The sequence below is a fragment of the Mustela nigripes genome, chromosome 12, assembly GCF_022355385.1.
Source record: "Mustela nigripes isolate SB6536 chromosome 12, MUSNIG.SB6536, whole genome shotgun sequence".
In the NCBI taxonomy this organism is placed as follows: Eukaryota; Metazoa; Chordata; class Mammalia; order Carnivora; family Mustelidae; genus Mustela; species Mustela nigripes.
In genome coordinates, this window is record NC_081568.1 from 104,564,848 (window position 1) to 104,589,299 (window position 24,452).

The window sequence follows — 24,452 nt, forward strand, 5'->3', positions numbered from 1 at the left end:
GTTATCACTTGACATTGAAGGAACTACCATGCGGATGGATTAATGCATTATCTATTGAAGGAAAGAAGTTACTTTAAGAAATGCTAGAGGCAGGGTGCTTGGGTGATGCAGTTGGCTAAACATCCAATTCTTGGTTTTAGCTCAGGTCATGATCTCAGGGTTGTGGGATACAGCCCTGCTGATTGTGGAGTCTGCCTGAGACTCTGTCTCCCTCTCTCTTCGTCTCTTCTCACAGTCCCCACCCACCCACCCACCGCCGCCCCTAAGTGCGTGCTCTCTGTCTCTCTCTCTCTCTCTCAAATAAATAAATCAATAAATCTAAAAAAAGAAGAAGAAGAAATGCTAGTTGTCAAAACTCTCTCTGGACTTCAAGTCGGGTAGACATAGTTATTTGTAGTAATGGTCCACACAACTGCATTTTTCTAAGGAATTTTTACACGGTATTTGGTAAAGTATATTAAAGAAGCTTAATGAGAGTTTTTTTTTTTTTTAATAATCTACTTAGACCCTTAGTGAGATTGAAAATGAGTGATTTTACACATTTGTTTTTTGCTTCACTAATCTTCAGTGCCTAAATTGCTATCTTTTAAGTTCTGGGGGGAAAAAAACCTGTTTACTTTTAACCGTACACTAATCTGAATCCCCCTACTTATCAGTTCCTTATTTGTGCTAACTAGTTTCTAGAGAAGTTATTATCCTGTCAGTGAATCAAGTACCTTCCTTTGTTATTAACATTAAACTGCATAGTAGCCCACAGTCTACATTCTCCAGGGCTGTGGCATAAATGTTATCACACATTAGGGTATAAACCATATTCCCTTTAAGCCATCTTTAATTGTTAATAATTATTTTCCATTTCCACTCCCTTCAAGAATTCAAGTGGAAAACTTAACCTAACTCATGATAATCTTATCCAAATATCAATTAACAAATATGTGTAAAACTTCTTAGTTGTGTCAGATAGCAGTATGTAATAATGAGTAACTTCCCCACTACTAAGGAACACAGGAGCAGGAGCAGGATAGGTATCTCCACACTCAAAATGAAATTCGGATGTTTAGACTGATGACAGTGCCACATGTGCAGCAGAAGGGTTTGGAAAAGTTTATTACCCACATAAGAAGGCTTTCTGCCAAGAGCAGGATGGGCTCCCAAGCTGGTGTGAAGATGACTTGGAAGAGCAGGGAAAGGACATTGTTTGGGAGAATTCGTGGTGGTCAGGGGGTGGGCCTGGAGTGAGGATTCCTGGGTGTGGTCTAGGGCTCCCACAGTTGGAACTTCCTGCCAGCACCAAAGGAAGAAGCACCCAGGCTTTCTTGTCAGCTAGCTCCGATGTGGGGCCAATGGGAAGGGGGAATGGTAGAACTTGAAAGCTGTAAGCAAACATAAAACATGGAGTTATGCTCTGTATAAAACAGTTATAAATGGAAGGATACCTAGTTTATCAGCTACCTATTGCTACAATAATATTACATAACAATCTTAAAATCTTATGACATACAAATTAAACTTTTATTGTTCACACGTCTGGAGTTGGCTACACAGCTCTGCCGATCTTGCCTGAACTCCTTCACCTGTCTAAATCAGCTGTCAGCTGATCTCAGGTGGCTATGCCCAGGGTGACTGTGGTGACCAAGCTTTGCTCTGTGTCTCTCATCCTCCAGCAAGCTAGCACAGCCATGCTTTCACGACAAAGGCAGAAGTGAAAGAGTAACAAGCCCAATCACACAAATACTTTTGAAGCTTCTGAATATGGCAGTTTTTTTTTTTTCTAATATGTGTGGGCCAAGGAAATTACATGGCCAAACCTAGAAGCATAATGGGAAAGCAAAAGATGTATAGATAGAAGAGCAAAGAATTGCGACAATTTTTGCAACCTACCACACGAATAGATTACTAACATATCACAACCTCTTATCCTACTTGACAGTGCTGAGAGAAGAAAAGTCAATTCAACAAGCTACTCACTAGTACATGCTAGGCACCAGGAAATGGGGGTACAAAAAGAAATGAGACAGTGCTAAGAAGGTCACAGTCTGATATTGGAGAAAAATTAAACAATCCATTATTAAATTAAAATTCAGTGAAATAAGTGCAACAACAGATATTTTAATGAGGTGGCACAGACTAGACACCGATGAACTCTTTCATTTCCTTTATCATTGATTTCATATCCAGTTTAATTGATTGTATTGTGATCACTGTCATCAAATTTCCTCTTTGTGTTGAAGATATAAAGAAAAAGCTGACTGAGATTCTCCAGTGAATGGCTTCCTCAAAAGTCAGGCTCTTTAGAAGCAAAACTAAATTGTAAGTACGCTAGACTAGCAGAAAGTCACTGGGTTCTCTTATTGATCCTTACACTTATTAGTCACTCAGGTTCAACCAAAATTTATTGTGTGCACCCCTGGGCAAGCTATTTTGCTGGGAATAGTCTAAGAATTGGAGTTACCTAACAAAGATGACTAAACAAAAATGTCTTTAAAAATAAGATCTGCCTTCAGATAACTTACAGTTTAGCCCTGCTGACTCTGAAGTCCTCCTTAAAGCAGAAGGTGGTAGCCTGGAGCGCCCTCTAACTCAGGCCATTGTTGGGGACACAGTTTGAAGATTTGAAGATTCTTCACTCATGTCATTAGTACACAATCACAAGGCCAGAAACACGTACACTTTGTCTCTACAGCACACTCTCATATGTAGGTAGATGGTGACCCATTCCACAGAGTGACATCAGTGTAATGGGACATTATATGAAGACAGACTTCAGATAGAAGAGCTATGTTAAGATAGCTCACAAATCCCCAGGTCACTAGTTATGACCGGAATCATAACTGGTGAGGATTATTCTAGTAGAGTTTGAAAATAAGGTGTTGAGTTAATCTTCCAGCTTGTGGCAGATCAAAGTACAATATGAAGTTCTTTGAGACATGAAGATAGCATAGAAATGCTTTGCTGGATCTTCTCCAATACTCAAGATTTTCCAACAGGGAAACTTTTTGCCATTGTTCTGAAATATTTTTTTTCTTCTACTTAATCCACGTTATTTCTAGGAGAACTCACCTACCTCTTACTACCCAGCAAAAAGACCAATTCCTTACGTTCCTTCCCTCTCTTTCAGTATGTTCCCTACTCCCATACCTTTCAACTGTCACATGGAATCTTTGGGGAAGACGGAACAAAAGTGGGCAGGCAGAGTGGAAACTAGACTGAAAATAAATTTTCCATAAAGCACCACCGTCCTATCTAGAACAATTCCTTGGGATGTGTTTTATTTCCTTTAAAAACTCAAAGCTTTCAAACGTTCGCTGTTCAGGTCTCAAAACTTGATGGGGGAAAAAAATACGCAACGTTTGAAGTACCCAAGAAAAGCTTGAAGAAATAAAAATCAATTGCTCCCTGGACCACTTGAGGAAGCAGGCGTTCCTGGAGAGCCTTCAGGGTTCCTTCGCAAGGGAATCTACGACGGGTGTTAAAAAGCCTCTCCAAATTCTGCTCCTTTTAGAAAACAAAAGGAGTAGAGGAGGTGGCGGGACTGACGGTGCCTAACGCTAGCGGGACAGGGTCACTTTGTTCCCCCTTTCGCTCCCCTCTTCCTCTCCATCTCTAGCTCGTCCTGTGCGCCTATCGCAGCCCCGGCTTCCCGCTCCTCCAAAGCGCCTCGCCGGGCAGCGGCCGCTGACTGCGCCCAGACCAGGTTCCGCTCGGCCGGGTCGGCTTCCCCACCCGGCACCCGGGCCTTTCCCCCCGCCGCCCACGCTCCCCGCTCCGGCCACCCCCTCTCTTCCCGGCAAACCGGCTTCCCCGCCAAGGGGGCCGCCCCGGCCTCGGCCCTCCCCCGGCCCCGGCCGGCCAGACCATAAAGAGCCGGGCGGCCGCCGCTCAGCAGAGCCGCGAGCGCACTCAGCTCCGCGCGGCGTCCGGACGCTAGCATCGCCCCCGACGGCAGCCCGGGACGCCGCGCCCCGCACACGCCTCGCGCTCCCTCCACCTGCGCCGCCCGCGGGGCCGGACGGAGAACGTACCCCGCAGGGGACAGCGAGGCGCGGCTGAGTTGCCTTCGCCCGCGGCTGCAGGAAGAGCCAACATGCTGGCCCCGCTCGCAGCCGCCTTCCTCCTGCTGCACCTGGCTCTGCCGCCGCGGCTGGGGGCCGGCGCCCAAGCCACCCCCCAGGGTAAGTGGGCTCGCGCCGGGGCGGGGGGCGACCGTCCCCGGGTCCCTCCTTCGCGTTCCGCTTGAACGGCAGGAGGAACCAACTCCGTGCGCGCTGCTCGGCCCCTGGTACCTCACTGTCCCTCTGGGGCCCGAGTCACAGCATTTTGTAACCGGACGCGGTGATTACAGTACAACATCTTCTGAGTCTATTATGCAGCGGTGAGACCAATTCCCTAAACGACAGCTTAGGGGATGCGAAACTTTTCAGTCTGTGGGTTCATTTCCGAGTTTACCGCCGTGCTTTAGACCTCTAACGGGTCCTGTCTGGAGTGGGGTGAAATCCAGGTTCTGTCCCCTGGGGCTCTCTCTGGCGGACCATCCTCTCGCCCTTGGCCCCCTAAATTCTCCTACGCGGGAATAATCTTCCCCCCAGAAAGTCTGAGGGTCATCCCCCAGAAGGGCACAGCGTAGTTCTGTTTGCCCCACCACTCGCTGTTTTCTGCTGTTTGTTTGGACCCCAAAGCCTCCTTTGGGAGCTGGCATGATCTGATTCCTGAGATAAATAGAGCAGGAAGGACTGAGAGGTCGGTCTTTCTGTTCTAAAGAATCTGAAAATACCCACAAAAAGACACCTGAATAATCTTCAAACCCCTTATTGAGATTGGGGTGACGATAACTGTTGGGCAGAAGCACTTAAGCTTAAACTGATTTTTTTTTTTTTTTTTGTAAAGGCCAAAAGGAAGAAATTATTTAAGTGAGAAAAGATCTGAGCACTCTAACTAGGCACTCAGTAATGACCTTCACCTGTTGATGTGTTCTCACTAATGAAATAAAGCTGGAAGAGTCACATAGGTCCAAGTAAACGTTGTTACTCCTCACAAAGCCAGAGTGAAAAATGCCTGTGAGGGAATTCTCAAATTCCTTTCCCTCCCATTGCAGTCGCCCCCCCTTCTAAACTTTGCATTTCCCCCAAATGACCTCTTTTGATTTTTAGACCGGGCAACCAAATAGTGGTTTCAGGGGGTAATGTTCTGCGTTTAGTTTGCCTTGAACTATTTGAAATGCTGTGATTTATCATCATTGTGACTGCTCTTCTAGGAAGGTGAACAATGATTCCGCAGGTGTATACACTGTGAAATGATCACCACCATAAATCAAGTTAACATCTGTTACCATACAGGATTACAAAAAATCATTTTCTTGCAATGAGAACTTTTGAGGTCTTCTCTCTCAGCAACTTCCAAATAGATAATATCATAGTATCGATTATAGTTATCATGCTGCACTTTAAATCCCTGTGAGTTATTTATTTTATAACTGCAGTTTTGTTCCTTTTGACGCCATTCACCCATTGTCCCCATCCCAATCTGTTCTCTATCTATGAGCTTGGGTTGTTGTTGTTGACGATTCCACTTCTGAAGTAAAGTATTTGTCTTTGTGTGTCTCGCTTATTTCACTTAGCATAATGCCCTCAGGGTCCATCCATGTTGTCACAAATGGTGAGATTTCATTCCTTTTTATGGCTAAATGATATTTCATTATATATATATACCACATCTTTATTCATTCATTGTTAATGGGCACTTGGGTTGTTTCCATCTCTTGGCGGTTGTAAATAATGCTACAGTGAACTTGAACCTGCGTATATCTTTTTGAATTAGTGTTTTTGGGGTTTGGGTTTCATTTTGGGTTTTTTTTTTTTTTTTTTTAATAAATACCCATCAGTGGAATTGCTGGATTGTATTTAGTTCTATCTTTAGTTTTTTGAGTATCCTCCATAATGTTTCCCATAGTGGCTGCACCAATTTACATTCCCACCAACAGTGCACAAGAAGTCCCTTTGTTCCACATTCTCATTCACATTTGTTGTTTCTGTTTGATAATAGCCTTTCTAACAGGTGTGTGGTGATTACTCATTGTGGTTTTAATTTGCATTTCCATGATAATTACTGATGTCGAACACATTCTCTTGTGCCTGTTGGCCACCTGTAGGTCTTCTTTGGATAAATGTCTGTTCAGGTATTCTGCCCACTTGAAAATCAGATTGTTTGGTTTTTTTACTATTGAGTTGTATCATTTCTTTATATATTTTGGATATTAGTCACGTATCGCATAGGATTTGTAAGTATTTTCTCTCATTTGTATGTTATCTTTTCATTATGTCCCAGGTTTCTTCTGCTGTCTGAAGCTTTTTTTGATGTAGTCCCACTTAGTTATTGTTGCTTTTGTTGCCTTTGCTTTTTGATGTTAGAAAGGAAGCTTTTTAACGCAATTCAGAAGTTTTCTGGTTGAAGACATTATCAGGCAGTTTTGAATTTATGGCTATAATATTTTGTGTTATATGAATTCTTGACGTTGGAAGACACAACTTCATGGGGTGCTATGGTAGGGATTTTGCTGCTGCTTAGAGATGCCCGTTTAATGGGACTTGTAATCAGGCTATACTACCTAAATTACCCAGTTAATTTAGTTGCTGGAGATTATCAGATTAAGTCAAGTTTCTGATACATTCTTTTATTGAGTTAATTAGTCTTATAATCATCAGCTCAAGTGAATAATTTGTTTATATCCTTTCTCCTCTGAGCTGCCTTGCTCGTCTTATTAGTATGTATTCAATTTTCATACCGCGGTGGCTGGGCTGATTGGTAGTAGTAATTTCACCTCTAACACTAGAAGGTTGCTTAGATCCTGGCACTATTACTAAAATGTAATAACATTAATAGAAAATTGTTGTGTCTCATTTCCTTTTCAAAACACTTTCCAAACTCGTTACTGACTAATCCCAACTCTGTCTCTAGAGAGAGCAGCCAATGGATTAGATGAACCTTGCAGATCGAAATAGAGTAAATTTAGCTTGAGCTAAATTATGAACATAATCATAGATCAAGAATCAGGGATAGGAAGAATTTAGTTTTGAATGCAATTCACATGCCTTAAACTCACATCTGCAGATTCCTTCTCCTGAATGGAACTTCTAGACATACTGTCTCTTTGTCCTCACTGCCCTGGTGGAAAAGTAAAGCTTCCAGTTCTTTGGAAATTAAAAAATTCTGTTTCCCGGGGCACCTGGGTGGCTCAGTGGGTTAAAGCCTCTGCTTTCGCCTCAGGTTGTGGTCTCAGGGTCCTGGGATCGAGCCCCACATCGGGCTCTCTGCTCGGTGGGGAGCCTGCTTCCTCCTCTCTCTCTCTGCCTGCCTCTCTGACTACTTCTGATCTGTCAAATAAATAAATAAAAATCTTTTAAAAAAAAATCTGTTTCCCTTTTAGAGTACAGTAGGCAGCAGTGTTCAAGTTTTGGGAGAATGTGGAGTACTGGAAGGAACATAATAGATCTTTTGCTTTCCAATACTTCTAGGATCAAATTCATTATTTTCTAAGACCCTAAGGACACAGAAAAGAAACAATACAGATCTAGTATAAAGACGGATTGTCTTTTAAAGAGTAAACATTCTTGAGTAGCTAGGTTTTTGCCTGTTTTATAACTTATTTTTTTCTACTACAAACCCAACACCTGTTCATTGTAAAAATAAAAATAAAAAATTGGGTAAGCCAAAGTAAAGTAAATGTATACTTATACAATCCAAAGAAAGCTACTATTCACGTTAGCATTCTGTTGTTCTGTCTTTGAAATCTTTTTATTTGTGGGGGTGCCTATGTAATTCAGTTGGCTAAGTGTTTGCTTTGGGCTCGGGTCATAGTCTCAGGTCCCTGGGATTGAGCCCCACATGGGGCTCCTTGCTCACTGGGGAGTCTGTTTCTCCCTCTGCCTGCTGTTTCCCCAGCAGGGAGGAAAGGTCTGTGAGGTCTCTCTGATAGATAGATAATAAAATCTTTAAAAATTATTAGACAGTTTTATTAGACAATTGTATGGGTATTTACCCCCCAAATACAGATGTAATGAAGAAAAGGGCCATCTGTACCCCAATCTTCACAGCTGCAATGACCACACTCCCCAAACTGTGGAAAGAGCCAAAATGCCCTTCAACAGACGAATGGATAAAGAAGATGTGCTCCATGTATACAATGGAGTATTATGTCTCCATTGGAAAAGATGAATACCCAACTTTTGTATCAACATGGACGGGACTGGAGGAGATTATGCTGAGTGAAATAAGTCAAGCAGAGAGAGTTCATTATCACATGGTTTCACTTACTTTTGGAACATAAGGAATAACACGGAGGACATTAGGAGGAGGATAGGAAAAGTGAATTGGGGGAAATTGGAGGGGGAGACGAAGCATGAGAGACTGTGAACTCTGAGAAACAAATTGGGGTTTGGGGGGGGCGTGGGGGATGTGCAAGCCTGGTGGTAGGTACTAAGGAGGGCATGTTTTGCATGAAGCACTGGGTGTGGTGCATAAAAAATGAATCTTGGAACATAAAATAAAAATTATTAGACAGTGTTAGAGGCTAAAGTTCCTGCAGGTTTGGAATTGTTCAAATAATATTTGTATAAACCAACAAATGCTAAGTAACTTCTAGTATTGCCCATTTGGCCTTTGCCTTTAAAATAACTCTGGGGGCACCTGGGTGGCTCAGTGGGTTGGGTCTCTGCCTTCGGCTTGGGTCATGGTCTCAGGGTCCTGGGATCAAGCCCCGCATCCGGCTCTCTGCTGGACAGGGAGCCTGCTTTCTCCCTTCTCTCTCTGCCTGCCTCTCTGCCTTCTTGTGATCTCTGTCAAGTAAATAAATGCAATCTTAAAAAATAAAATAACTCCGGATGTATACTCTTAGAATTTGCATAAATACAACAAAGCTTGAAAGTACTGCTGTCTTAAAAGCAATTTATATAAACAAGTTTGGATTCTAGTTTTTGTAGACCACCTCTATCAGGTTACAGTTAAGAAAGAGAAACCCCATTGTTTTGTTTTTATGTCAGGATTTTTTTTTTTTTTTAAAGTAAGCCCTATGCCCAGCGTGGGGCTTGAACTCACAATGCCAAGATCAGGAGTTGCGTACTTCACTGACTGGGCCAGCGAGGTGCCCCTGCATCAGGAATTTTAACAGGGAAATAATAGAGAACTATAAATGCATAAAGGGAATCACTTGGGTCTAACAGAGGCAGCAAGTCATTTTGTGGACAGACTGTGTCCTACCACAGCCATGCTTTCTTCTGCATTCTCTGTATTATTTATCACTGCCCAGGAAAGTACAGTTGTCTCTGGTATACCAGGTACATGAGGGACCCTAAGGCAGACATCCACTACTTGGGGACATAAGAGAAACTGTGATTTGTGAGTTCTCGCCTGTCCCCTTTGTTCTCTAAGCCAGTAGTAAGCTTTTCCTAGTGGGCATTTTCAGAGCCACTTCTTCAGCCAAATGCAATTTAGAGTTTGCAAATTTAGTCTTCTCCTGGTCTCCTAGTCATGACCTAGTGAGGAGAATTGTGTTGTGCTTTTTCTGGTTCACATGTCCAATCACTATAAGAGTGATAAGGAAGAATGGGTGATGTTAGCCCTGTGAAAAAATAACCGTGTTTGTTGACATTACTTAGATCTTGCTGTCAAACCGTGCCCCCTCAAAAAAAGCAGATTTGTCTGAAACTTCTTTCACTGATGATCCCCTTCTCCCTGTTCTCCCCAGTCTTTGACCTTCTCCCATCCTCCAGCCAGAGGCTGAACCCAGCTGTTCTGCAGCCAATCCTGACAGACCCCACCCTGAATGAGGTCTACGTGATCGCCACCTTCAAGCTGCACACGAAAAGTTCAGCCACCATCTTTGGCCTTTACTCTTCAACGGACAACAGCAAATACTTGGAATTCACCGTGATGGGACGCTTGAACAAAGGTAAGCACGTTGGCAGAGATCATTTTCTTAAGAATCATCTTTTCCTATTCCAGCATTTGGGGTCGACTTGCCTTAAGATGCTTCCCTCCTACAATTTTATTTTCATCCGTCACTCATTTCAGTTTTCAGTACCAAGTTCTTCTTATTGTACATTGACCTGTTTGGGGAGGGCGAGTTGATATATGGCATGAGAATGAAGAATTGATTAGGGCCAAGATGCCCGTCCACCTGTTGTTCGGGATCCAGATTGGAAAGAAACAGGACCCAGGACCTTTAGGCTACTGTCTTAGTTCGGGATGTTAGAGTAAATATTATAGACTGGATGGCTCAGACAGCAGACATTGATTTCTCACAGTACCGGAATCCGAGAAGTCCAAGATCAAGGTGCTGGCAGATTTTGTTTCTGGAGCAAGCCTGGGTGCTGTCACCTTCCTGCTCTGTCCTCACAGGGCCTTTCCTCCCTGAGCAAGCGAGTGGAGAGAGGGAGCTTCCTTTCCTTATAAGGATACAAATGCCATCCTGAGGGTACCACCCTCGTGACCTAATTTAAACCTAGTAACTTCCCAAAGACCCACTTCCTAATACCACCACATGGAAGGTTGGGGCTTCAACACATAAATTGGGAGGGAGGGAGGGACACAAACCTGCAGCCTAGAGCAGCCTCCCACCCCAATCTTCTGTTCCCTTGAGAGCATGTGGCTTAGCAGACCTCGCTCCCAGCTCTGCAAGCTCTCTCCTAGACATGATGGGGAAAATACACCTGACAGTGGCACTGAATGAACAGCTCTCCTTTCTACCTGTCTGACACCTGTTTGGTTGCTTGCTGTCAGATGTTCCACTATCAGAATAAGTTACTATGAATACTAAGAAGTGGCTCGCAGAGAGAAAGGTCACTATTTTTTCATCTCTTTCCCCTCCACCCGTGCCCCGAGGACACCACCTGTTCCTGCTTATTGAGGAATGTGACAGATACGTGTTCCTGCTGCCGCGTGCTTTTAATAAAAGAAAGGAAGGAGGACCGGTGCTTCTGGCGAGATTTCATGTTTATTTCCGCTGGCTTCACTTGCGCTGCGTCAGACTATCAGATTCCAATTGTGATTGAACACTCACATTTTCAGGTGTTAGGAGCTGGAAGAAATTCCTCATTCTTAGCTTTCGTGAGACTCCAGAGTTGACAGCAAGAAGGAATGGGATTTTAACCCCTTGGTGTGTCAATCCAACATCCCCCTTCCCTCTCCCCCTCCCCAACTCCAGCTCCTGCTTCGTCTGTACCTCATGCCATCCTGTCTTCTCAGACAGCATTTCCTGAACACGTATTTAGAAAACATACCTTTTAAAAAAAGATTTTATTTATTTGACACACAGACAGAGATCACAAGTAGGCAGAGAGGCAGGCAGAGAGAGAGGTTGAAGCAGGCTCCCTGGTGAGCAGAGAGCCTGATACGGCCCGATCCCAGGACCCTGAGATCATAACCTGAGCTGAAGGCAACTTAAACCACGATCCGAGGCAGTCAGGCCAATGCTCTTCAATGCTCAGGCTCCTTCAGGGGCTGTGGTGAGGTCTCCAGTAGTGAAGGGAGTCCGGGAACATGGCTCAGGGATGCTCTAAGCACTCCTGCACCCTTTGCCCCATCCGTAGCCCCAATGGAAGGTGACTTCACTTCTCTCTCTGCCTTGACTCAGTCCCATTTGCCTCTCATCCCTGAAAGAACTGCTCATGTGCCACTAACAGGCTATTCTGTTTGTGGTCTATAAAAACCATTCTTTATCCAAGGGTCAGTAGCTTCTCACAGAACTGTAATTTAGATGCATTGGAAGATTTTCGTTTAGCTCACCCAGCTTAGTGGCCAAAGGGCCCTCCGCAGAGTGAAAAGCCCAGCATCTCGCTGTTCACCCTCAGTGAATCACCCTCTCGGTTTCGAAATGGGCCTTTATGTGTGCCTATTGTGGAAGAATCTGTTGTACGGAAAAGCAAGGCAGGAACTTCCCGGAACTGACTTTTTCTGTTTGCTCTGTATGGGCAGAGGTAACGCTAGATGGGAGTAGAGGGGTCAGGGTGTTGGTGTGTCCTTTGGATAACCATCAGTCATAGGATTGGCCTGTAAATACCTGCTAATCCCCATGTTGATGAACACATCTCTACCTTCCAGCCTTGGAAAAGATAAATAGCTTTTAGAATTTTTTTTTTTTCTGTTGTAGTGGATTCAAATTTAATGTCGCTTATAAGTGCATAATAGCTTCTATAAGTCAAACCATAATCATAATTGAAAATTAGAACAGTTGGGTAGAAATATTTCCAGTAATAATGCAAATATTCAAGTGATCTGAATTGTGTATAAGCAATTATATACTAGATACTTATTATCATCAGTATATTCATGCTGATACTATTAATATATAAAATAAAACAACGAACAGCATTTCCTGAACACGTATTTAGAAAACATACTTTTTTTCAAAAGATTTTATTTATTTATTTGACACACAGACAGAGATTACAAGTAGGCAGAGAGGCAGGCAAGGAGAGGATGAAGCAGGCTCCCTGCTGAGCAGAGAGCCCGATGCGGCCTGATCCCAGGACCCTGAGATCATGACCTGAGCTGAAGGCCGAGACTTAACCCACTGAGCCACCCAGTCACCCATAGAAAACAAACTTTTTTAATGAGAAACAAAATCTTGGGGCACCTGGGTGGCTCAGACAGTTAAGTATCCAACTCTTCATCTCTGCTCAGGTTTTGATCTGAAGGTTCTGAGTTCAAGCCCCTTGTTGGTCTCTGTGCTGGACAAAGACTCTTCTCAAAGTAGCCTCTTCTTAGCTTCTTCGTGTACTTCGCTCTATCAGTCCTCAGGGTAATTGCTTGAGTATTCAGAACGATTCAATAGTCATCCAGCTGTGCTCAAGGGAGGAGCAAGACTTGGGTTCTCCTACCATGCTGGCGTCTTAGCTCCCCTGACCCTGCAGTGTCCTCCCTTGAGAATTAATGGTGAGATGCCAGAAACACATCCAAGTGGAAATATTCATCACCTTAAACCACAATCCGAGGCAGTCAGGCCTATGCTCTTCAAGCAGGGACCCCACAAGTGGCAGATCTGGGGAGACCCCCTCCTTCCTCCTCTGCAGTGAGCCTTGCGGAAACACACTACAGGAATCTGCTGAGTTTGGAGACTCCAAACAGGGCCATGTGCCAGAGATAGAAATGGTCAGTCACAGGCCCAGTGAGCTCAAGAGTGCAGTGGGCCAGAGACCAGGGAAGTAGGAATGATTGCTGGCTTTTCTCTGATGTCATGCTTAGGAGCTCCTTAGGGGCTCCTACAGGACCAGAGACTCGAAGGCCACCATCTTCATTCCCATCCTCCCTTAGAATTCTTTTTATTTTTTTAAAGACTTTATTTATTTATTTATTTGACAGAGATCACAAGTAAGCAGAGGGGCAGGCAGAGAGAGAGAGAGAGAGAGAGAGAGAGAGAGGAGGAAGCAGGCTCCCCGCTGAGCAGAGAGCCCAATGCAGGGCTCGATCCTATGACCCTGGGATCATGACCTGAGCTGAAGGCAGAGGCTTTAACCCACTAGGCACCTAGAATTTTTTTTATAAACATTTTCTAACAGAATCCAGTAGTCAAAATCCTCAGAAAACAAAGAGCAATTTATACCAGAGTTTGGAGAGTTGAAGAATTTAACATGGAGAAGCTTCACTGGAGCCATAGGGAAAAATACAAAGATTTGCCAGCACTGGTGAATCTGAAGGTTCTAGGAAGGAGAGGCAGCCTTTCTGATGCTAACAAGGAGAACTCACTGGGGCCATTAGCTCCTGGAAAGGGTGGGGCATGTGGTTGTGACTCCCCATTGAAGTGTTCATCGGTGAGGGCCTGACATAATTGGAGGGGGATGGGGGAGAATCCTCCTCCCAGAAGGTGAGCCCCAGTCATTGTCTAGGGCCCTAGATGCGTTCCTATAGTAAACCAAAGTGGATTCCATGAAGAACGGGAAGCACAGGTTTGCTGCTGAGCTCTCTGCTTCTGCTCTCACGCTTCAGAGTCCTCCTTCCCATGGCTGCCTCAATACTGTTTATAAGCATAACTTGGAACAAATTATGCCTGACAGCAGAGACGTTTAGTGACTTCCCATTCTAAACTGAATAAGGTACAAATGTCCTTGCTGCTGGGCAGTCACGATTTTCTGCTGCATGATCCCCAACCACCTTTCCAATGTATCCCTCCTTCCAACCCTGCATGTAGGCTGCACTTGAGCCGGGTGTACTAGTTTCCATTCCCTGGGCCTACCCACGCTGTCTGTCCTTCTCCACCCATTTACCCTCCCCACTGGGGCATTTCCTGCACTGTCTTCAGTTGCCGAATCCTACAGATGCAAGACCCATCTCCTATTCCTTCTGACATCTTTTATCATAGAACTTTGTCCTGTGGAAGGTGCTAACCTTAGCTTGCCTTGTACTTGAATTACCTGTAGGTCTTCTCTCCAGTACGTTGTAAGCTCTGTCAAAGCAGGCGCTGAGCCTCCCTTAGCTCATGTCTGTGTCTGTCACAGCACCTAGCACAGTGCATCGTAGATAGGAGTAGCTCATGGGCAAACTGAACAGAATAAATGGAGGTTGAGAAGAGTAGCCTTGTTTAAGAAGACGGGAGATGAGGGGCGCCTGGGTGGCTCAGTGGGTTAAGCCGCTGCCTTCGGCTCGGGTCATGATCTCAGGGTCCTGGGATCGAGTCCCGTATCGGGCTCTCTGCTCAGCAGGTAGCCTGCTTCCTCCTCTCTCTCTGCCTGCCTCTATGCCTACTTGTGATCTCTCTCTGTCAAATAAGTAAATAAAATCTTTCAAAAAAAAAAAAAAAAAGAAGACAGGAGATGAGGTATTGTGCAAATTCCAGAAGCGCACAATGTCTGGCATGTAGTAGGTCTGGCTCGAATTCATTAAGGAATTAATGAATTTTGAAGACATTTAGATGAGGTTATAAAGGAAATACAGTATTTCTGGTACAAATGATCTATCAGTTGTTAGTAATACAGGTGGTAGAATCTTGATAGAAATAAGCATTCTGTAGAAACCACCTGGCTGGACAGAAGATCTGGGTGATGCTTTTCTTGTATCTAGCATAGGGCAACTTTCCAGTTAGTATTTTGAGTTTGAGTCACAGTTAAAAATTTTAACAGCTGTGTCCCCACGGATATGTCTCTAAATTGCTTAGCCCTGGTTTATTGTCTCTAGAGTGGGGGTGATAATAGCTACCTCACAGGTTGATTGCAAGAACTGAATTATATAAAGTATAATTTTTTTTAGACTGCAAAGCCCAATAAAAATTTGAGGTTCTTCCGTAAGCTTCTATAAGGTAGGTAGAAAGAAAGAGGGAGAGAGAAAGATCTCTACTTTTTCGACAACTCTTCTCAAGATGATTTGGCAAACTCTTGACTTGCCCTAAAAAGGCCTTCACCTTTCAGAAAAAGCAAACGAGGGATGCCTGGGTGGCTCAGTGGGTTAAGCCACTGCCTTCAGCTCAGGTCATGATCCCAGGGTCCTGGGATCAAGTCTTGCATGGGGCTCCCTGCTCAGTTGGGTGTCTTTTTCTCCCTCACTCTCATGCATATGTTCTCTCTCAAGTAAATAAAAACCTTTTAAAAAAAAGAGAGAGAGAAAGTAAACAAGAACTGCTTTTTTAGTCTTAATTTGATTGCCACAGAGGAACAACTTGGTGCTGTGGTAAGGAAGGGAACCCCAAGAATTTGCAGTGATGACTGCAGACAGTCAAGCTCCTTAGCCTAAGGATAGGATGTGTCAAATAGACTAATGGTTCACAGGGAAGCCTGTGGGCTAGAGAGAAATACAGTATGAGAGAGAGAGAAGGGTTTCAAAATTAGAATTCTGAACCCAGTACAGACGGTGGATAATGAGGTGTGTCAGACATTAATATTTATGGAGCCCTTATAATGTACCAGGACTGTGCTGAAGGCTCAACACTCATTTTCTTTTTAATCTTCACAGTACTCTTGTGAGGTACCCTTGAATTAGCTCAATTTTAAAGTGGTCATGTACAGAAAATGGAAAGAATTTTAGTGAAATTTAGGACAAACTCCTGGAGGGTTATATTATTATCCTTGTATTGGGGGATTACCTGGGAAAGAAAGCTGGGATTATTTGAAGGTAAATGGGTTCACTAAAAGGCATGCTGAACTTTTTTAAAAGTAAAGATTCTAAGCTGATAGGTCATGCTCACCGCATCTTTGTGATCTATCTTGGCATCAGAAAAGAATCTTATGAAGTCATTCATTATACCTTTCTGGATACTATAAAAAAGAATGAGCTAGATAAATAGTACTCATAGGGACTGGTAAGTTGTTTTGTAGCAAAGCATCTAGAGTTTTTTGACAAGGCTCTATCTTGGGCATTGAACCATTGAACATATCAGTGACTTAGGTGAAGACATAAAGAGTATTTTATCATGTTTGCAAACAGTATATAGCATAGCTGGAAAAGATGGTGGAACATGTTAGATGGCAATCATCAAGATTAACAAGGCCCTACCATTCCGACAAACATGCCACAATCAGGCAGGTGAAATTGAATGGGAATAAATGTAAGTCCATCATTTAGGAGTGAAGAATAAAATGCCAAAGTATAAGATATAAGACACCTCCCCAAGGAGTTCCAGTCAACAACATTAGAAACCAAGTAGTGTTGAGCACACAGCCTAACCTTTAGCAGATGTTTAGAAATGTTCACTGAATGAATGAATGCAAAGATACAGCGATATAACAGTTTCTTAAAAATCTCCTTCAATTTTAGGCTTCATTAATGCATTTATGTGGCCAGATTAAGGGAGCTAAGGAGTCCCACCTTGTGGCTAAGTGTCCAGGCCACATCTAGAATATTGTCTCATCCTGGACACATTTCACAGGGACATTCTTAACTCCAGAATCGCCTTAAGGAGCGTCACCAAAACAGTAGTCTTCTAGACCCCATTTTTTTTTATGACCTCACAAATAAAAATGTTAAAGGATCTGGAGAAATGAAGGAACCAGATAGAAGACATGAGAGAGATGAAAGTTGTCTTCAGATATTTGAAGAATAGCGTTTAGATGAAGGATAAGACTCAATCTGTCTATAGCTCTGAAGAGTATAGTTACAGTATAGTTATAGTTACAGTATAGTTATAGTATGATTACAGTATAGTTACTGTCTGTTCCCTCTGACTCCACATTGTGGTGGGAGTCAGAGGGAACGGATATTGGCCCTGTATTTGGAAAATCTTGGCGAGTGATCCGAAAGTGAAATGGGTTTCTCTGCAAAGTAATTAGTTCCTTGTTCCTGAAAATGTGCTGGTAGAGGCTATCCTTTCATTGAAAGGATTTGTGAAGTGAGATGCTGAGCTAGATGACTTACAGTCCTCATATTCTGTGGTTCTGCTAAGGCCAGAGAGGTTCCATGGGCGCTTAAGGAATTGCTTGGCAACTCTCTCCTGCAAACTGACCTTGGGATTTTGTACACAGTCACAGCTTTGTCATCCACCAGAGAGCTGAGGACATGATGAATCTCATAACTTTTCAAAATATAAAGCCCTCTGCAGATGTTTAATATCCTCACTGTGCTTCCTTTCCCTGGATGGTTTCCTTGCACAGGGCGTGTGTGTGTGCACGCGAGCGCGCATGTGTGTGTGTGTGTGTGTGTGAGAGAGAGTGTGTGTGTAGGTAGGTAGGTAGGTACACTCTTGTGTACTTTACCTTTGTTCAAACTGCTATAAGAAGACTTCAGAACCTCCAGACTGCATCCATCACACCTCGGAGTCACCCAGAGTACTTTCAAGAAACGCGATTTGATGATTTACCTTTTATGTCTTTCCAAAGCACTGAAGTTACAAAGACCCAGTGTATAGGGCATGAAGATAAATAAGCAAAGGCAAACAAGAGTATCCATCACAAGAGACATTAATGGCAAGAAGGCTTTTTTTAAATGTACAATTATTTAAAAAGAAGAGGAAAGGTTGACAGCAGTGGCTTTCATCATATATTTAAAAGTGCCAAAGAGCAAAGCCATTTGCCAAGCAAAGCAGAAAGCCCCAAACTACCTTTGCACGCTCGCTGCCCGCAGGCCAGGTCACTCTGAACTCTTTTCCCCAAGCAGACCAAATATTATCATTTCCAGTCCTTGAAAGCTGGCCTCCTCCTTCGTTGCTTTGACATTCAGTCCATCATAATATTTTTGACTACCAAGTCTACTTTTTCAACAGCACCTTTTGAGAATTCTTTTCCAAGAAAACAGTATGTCCAATCTTCATTGCTGGGGTTTGCACTTTCATCTCCCGCCAGGCCGGGAGATGGTCTTTAATCAGGCTAGGCTCTGCGGTTCTGGTGTCAGGCTGGTATCCAGGCCTGGAAATAGAGCCATAAAATCAGACCCCAAATTGTCCAGTGTGCAAAGACGCGAAGTTTAGAAGGAAAGGATTTTCAAAAAGAAACCAATAGAACCTACCTCCCCCACATTGTTGAAGAGACTGTGGGTAAAAAAATAAAAAAATGAAAAATAAATCAGAGTGGATACATGAGTACTCTGTTTGATCTATTTTTCATTCAGTTGATAGTTGTATTTAGTGTTGTCAGATGCTATAGTATATGTATGAGAAAATTAATAAGAAATAGAATCCTAGTCTCAAGTGCTCTAATAGAGAAGATAAGAAATAAACACAACCCACCGTTGTGTAGCAGTTTATAGTTTCTGCATTTTCTTGTTTGGCTACCACTGAAACAATGAGACAGAAAAGCAATTATTATTAGCTCCATTTAATAGTTTAAGAAATGGACCCTTGGAGCACCTGGGTGGCTCAGTGGGCTGGGGCCTCTGCCTTCGGCTTGGGTCATGGTCCCGGGGTCCTGGGATGGAGCCCCGCATCGGGCTCTCTGTTCGGCGGGGAGCCTGCTTCCCTCCCCTACCCCCTTCCACCTGCCTCTCTGCCTACTTGTGATTTCTGTCAAATAAATAAATAAAATCTTAAAAAAAAAGAAAGAGGGCGCCTGGGTGGCTCAGTGGGTTAAGCCGCTGCCTTCGGCTCAGGTCATGATCTCAGAGTCCTGGGATCGAGTCCCGCATCGGGCTCTCTGCTCGGCAGGGAGCCTGCTTCCCTCTCTCTCTCTCTCTGCCTGCCTCTCCATCTACTTGTGATTTCTCTCTGTCAAATAAATAAATAAAATCTTTAAAAAAAAAAAAAAAAAAAGAAAGAAAGAAAGAAAAAGAAATAGACCCTTATCAAAGTGAACAGTCCCAGGGTCACATAAGTTATCAGGAATCTGGGCCATGACCAGACTGTGCATCCTGGGAACATTGAGCTAGAAAAGCCCAGAGCAGGTGTTATGGGAACAGGAATGAGAACAACTGCCAGGCGTGGGGAGGAAGGAATTTCAGGGAGGAGGATGCATTGGAGCTGGATGTTGGCTTCCGCTGTGCAGCAGTGATGGGTCAGGAAAGAGAGGGATAGAGAAGAGAATGTTTCACAGAGAGGGAAGGACGAGGGAAGCCAGAGAAAGCTAGAGAGAGGTGAAAACGTAAGACGGGTTGTTCATCTCGGTGGGGATCAGCAGCACAGAGGGGAATGAAGCCAGGGGGAGGTTGCAGCTAGTCCTGGGACGAGGAGTTCAGGTATGACGTATGAACCACTAGAGAGCTATTAAGATTTTATTTGCTTGTGGTGTGTGGCTTTGAGAAGGCAATTAACTTGATCAGAAGAGTCCTAAAAGGAGCTCAAGCTGTCAATCCAGAAAAATTGCCACAAGAACACTTCAGTAGGAAGGTGAGTCAGGAATCTGGAGTCACATCCAGCGATAGAAGGGCATAGAGGTGGGAGACACCACACAGAGCCCTGCAACCTTGGGTTATAATCAGATGTGCACGGGTCTTTGTACTGGCCCTGAGAGAACCAGGTTGAGAGCCCCCAGAAGCTGATCAGCTAGTGGTGAGTGAAGAGAGAGTATGAGAACTCAGCAAGTCTCCGCTGAAGGAACAAAGATGTGCCCAATGACTGTTTTCCCGAGTGGAGTTCTCCTAGAGGTGGTGATGGGTAGAGGTGTGGAGGACCCAGAAGAAGACCACTGCTTCCAGCTTCAGGAGGCTGGCTCTGCGCTCCTGCTGGAGGAGGAAATGATTGTGTTCCTGGCGCTGTAGTACTTCCCCTCTGTTTTGCTCTCTGTCCGCTGTGTGTGTATATGTGTGTTGGGCTAAGCTAGGGCTATGTGAACACTGGGAAATGGGACTAGAGAGAAGAAGGCAGCCATGTCTGTTCTCTATGTCTGTTCTCTGTTGTTCCAGTGGTGCTATCTCTGCAGAAGGTCAGGGACACTTCTACCCAGCAGGCTGCAGGCTCCTGGAGCCAGAGCTTTCAACTGTTTCTGGACTTGCTATGACTGATGTGAAAACATTGAGCTTCCTGAGCAGGTGCCTGTCTGCCCTCTGGGGTAGTCTTACTCCTCTGAAGATAAAATAAGTATTGAAGCACTGAAGTAAGGAGTTTGCAATAAAACAGAAAAATGAAAAATGGAAGCCATAAGAGGAATGCGAATGACTGGATCAAATATGAAGAATGGCAAATGTCAACGCACTTGATAATTTTTCTGTGAACAGACACCGTGAAGACAGAAGTTTCCATAATTCTTCTTGTCCTTTTTTTTTTCTTTTTCTTCTTGCTATTGTCACAAGATCTAGGAGCACAAGGAATTTGTCATTTCAGTATTGCATTGCAACACAGAGCAAGGCAGAAGTGTAGAATGCCCTTAAATGACAGCATGAACACGACAGGAGGTTTTGCTGCCTGCAATGGATGTTGAATTGCCACTCTCCAAACTTTCTAATTTATATATGAAATGCTTTCAGTGCCATCGTTGCATTATTCATCGAAAGTGCACATGCACAGTGTTCAGTGGGCACCTGTTACATGCAAAGTATTCCGCTGGGTACTATTTATGAAATTAAACTCAGTGATCCAGTTGTGAAAAGAAATCATGGCCCACATGCCCTGGAAGGCCGGCTAAAAAGCAGACAAGATGCCCATACAATATGTTTCCTTTGAATTCCACAGAAATACCAGGTTGGGGAAGAAAACCAAGGCCGTTTGTTTTAAGCCACTAGGGGTATCCTCTCCAACATGTTAATATTTGGAGTCTGGGGTTGCCTGGGTGGTGCAGTGGGTTAAGCCTCTGCCTTCGGCTCTGGTCATGATCTCAGGGTCCTGGGATCGAGCCCCGCATCGGGCTCTCTGCTTAGCAGGGAGCCTGCTTACCCCACTCTCTCTACCTACTTGTGATCTCTCTCTCTGTCAAATAAATAAAAATCTTTATAAAAAAGATATGAGGAGTCTGGATTGTCGCTGCTAGGAGAATAAGGATGTGTTGACTCTACGTGTCTGTGACCTCATTGAAGTTGGGTGGTCCCAGTGGCATTTTCATAGGCCTGTAAAAACCCCGGGTACTTGTAAAACTATTCAAAATAGTAAAGAAATAAGAGTTTTAAAAGTTGAACTAGTGGGACACCTGGGTGGCTCAGTTGGTTAAGCATCTGACTCTTGGTTTTGGCTCACGTCGTGGTCTTGGGGTCTCAGGGTAGTGGGATCAAGCCCCACATCTGCTTGTCCCTCTCCCTCTGCTCTCTCCCTTCTCTCTCTCTCAAATAAATAAAGTCTTTAAAAAGACATGTTTTGGTCAGTTTTCCCCCTTTTGGGTACCACATGGGCCTCCAGTTTCCAGCTATGCAGTTACTATTTAAATTCTCAACAATATTAAATAGAGGGGTAAAAATTCTATGGTATCCTGTATTTACAATATCTCAAGAATTTTTACTCCTCTTTTCTTCCTTCCTGTTCTTTCTTTTCATACCACAGTGATTTATGTCTTATCAGTCCTTTACTTCAGGAAACATAGTACTCTACTATCGTCCTACGAAGGCCTTCTAGCCAGTCTTGTCTTGCCAAGTCTTACAAATTCTTTTCTCTTAGTAAGCAAGCTGTGGTGACCACATAAGCAGAAAAGAAGATCTCCTTACTCCTCCTGGCGTCTCTCTACAGTACAGAACCTAAAGCCATCTGGCCCTCTCCAGCCATGGTCAAATGGAAAAGCAGACCTAGTCTTGTGGGAATAACAACCTAGAAAGTGTAATATATTTGGAGGAAGTCTTCGAGTAAACTCAAAAGTTTCACAGTAGTGATTATTTTCTCTGGCAGTACCACAACATAAACAGGCTGGTGACTCCATGAGGCAGCACCAAGTTGGTACATAAAGGGTACCTGAGGAAAAATAGTCCAAGTTACTTGCTACAAAGCATACAGCTTGACGGAAACACAGTCTGGGTATAGGTGTGTAAGTCATTGCTTCTTTTTTGTGTATTGTATAAGTAATTCATGTTTCTTGTGCAAAAATTAGACAGTAAAGATGAGCGAGAGGAAAAATTCATCATCCAAGCAACCAGCAGTGACCACATTAATGTTGACATATTTCCTTCTAATTTTCTGTATATTTTTTCTGTATGAGATTACACGGTGACTCAACCCTTTTTTCACTCAGCAAAACACTGGAAACATTTTGGGGTTTTTAGCATGCACCTATTCCGTAGTATTCCATTTCATGATTATATCATAATTTAAGTAGCCAGCCCACCCTCTCTTTTTATACATACATGTTGTGCCAAATTTTTCTTATATATTTCTGAAATGATTGTTTCTGGTAATGAACTTGGGTTTGGCAACGGTACCTTTGAATGGATCTGGAGGTGTTCTTGGTAGGCTCGCTAAGCCCTTGGAAGCAATTCACTTTGGTCTTTATAGCAAACCTCACCCAATGGGCTTTACTCCCAAAGGCTCAGCAGCCAGGAATAGATTTTTAGCTCAGAGCTCAACAAATTCAAGACCATAATGGAATAAAACCAGACAGAAAACCAGAATCCTAAAATACGTCTGAATTTTCATTTAACAAAAAAAGTGAAAATGCTTGAGCTTAAGCTAAATGAATAGATAGCTACCTACATAGAAAAAAAAAAAAAACAAAACAAAGAGATAATGAGGTGATGGATCCTCTTCTAGTCCTCCTTTTGCGACCATGGGTATCTTCGGTTCTCTGAGCATTGTTAAACTGAAGATGGGTTGTTGAGGGACAGTATGACAGATTCTGCTCCATTCGGTATATGCTTACACAGGCCTATCCATACATCACCTTCTTTTAGTCATGGAATAAGCCACAGTCAGTTTCAAATTCTGGTCCTGCCACTTAAGACGTCCTTGAGCAAGTGCCTTCCCTTTCCTGAGCTTCACTTTTGTCATCTGGAGTTATTCTAATTTGCTAGTTTGCAATGAATAGAAATTAAATGTTGAAAGCAGCTCAGGGCAGCGCCCAGCCCCCCAGTGTAGTGCTCAGGAAATATTTGGTCAATTAATTTATGCGTTGAAGAGCTTACTTGGATTTCAGTTGACTTTCAATGCGTTCTGCTTGCTCATTGTACTAATTGCTGTCTGAACTAGCGTGTTTTCAGATTTACCACCTATACTGTCTTCGCGTGAGCACAAAGCATCCTCAGTAACAGAGTGGCTTACCAGCGCCTAGAACAATGGATGGCACTTAAGATGTTGAATATTTCTGCTTCCAGCTTCCTTGGATTCTTTTCCGTAACCGGGCCTTGTGACCTAGAGGCTCAGCAGAGACCTGCCCCACGCCCCCAGCCCCACTCCCCTTATCTCATCATTGACTGGTATGTGCTTGCTTCCAGCCATCCTCCGTTACCTGAAGAATGACGGGAAGATTCATTTGGTGGTTTTCAACAACCTGCAGCTGGCGGATGGCAGGCGGCACAGGGTTCTCCTGAGACTGAGCAACTTGCAGCAAGGGGCTGGCTCTGTAGAACTCTATGTGGACTGCACCCAAGTGGATTCTGTGCGCCATCTCCCCAGAGCCTTTTCCAGCCCCTCCCAGAGTCCCGAGTCCATTGAATTGAGGACTTTCCAGAGGAAGGCACAGGTAGGAACCCACAAACCATCCTCCATCCTGGAAAGATGGGCTGCCCAGGCTCAGGGAGGGCAGGGGAATGTGCCGAGGTCAGGAGTGGGTCTGACTGCATAATTCTAATCACCTGGGGAACTTAAACTCTTGCTAGAGGGCCCACCCTCAGGATCAAGTGAATCAGAATCTATTGAAATGGTGCCAGGGTGTAGGTATTTTTAAAAATACCGATTCTAATGGGAAGCTAAAATGGAAAACTTCTGCTTTAGATGCTAAATAAAGACCTTTTGGACATAATTGCAAAGTTGGAAAGGATTAGCAAAAATTAAAGAAAACAATCTTAAGGGATGCCTGGCTGGCTCAGTTGGTAGAACATGTGACTCTTGATCGTAGGGTCATGAGTTCGAGCCCCATGTTGGGCATGGAAATTATTTCAGACAACAAAAAACAAAAACAAAATCTTAGGGCAGTAGGATGATATAATTTTAATCTTTCTATGATGATAGTATTTATTACTTTAACAAAAGTGATAAAGAATGATTG

The 24,452-nt window shown here is 43.7% G+C and overlaps 1 protein-coding gene across 1 annotated transcript in view; it reads left to right on the top strand.

Moving 5' to 3' along the window:
- Positions 1–3,895: 3,895 nt before the first annotated feature.
- The window catches only part of THBS4 (thrombospondin 4), a 45,125-nt gene continuing 24,568 nt past the window's right edge, over positions 3,896–24,452 (top strand). Inside the window, exons 1-3 of the mRNA XM_059418142.1 lie at positions 3,896–4,172; positions 9,737–9,940; positions 23,680–23,927. Of these exons, the coding sequence (XP_059274125.1) occupies positions 4,085–4,172; positions 9,737–9,940; positions 23,680–23,927 (540 nt within the window). The 5' untranslated portion in view covers positions 3,896–4,084. The remainder of the gene's footprint in view (positions 4,173–9,736; positions 9,941–23,679; positions 23,928–24,452) is intronic.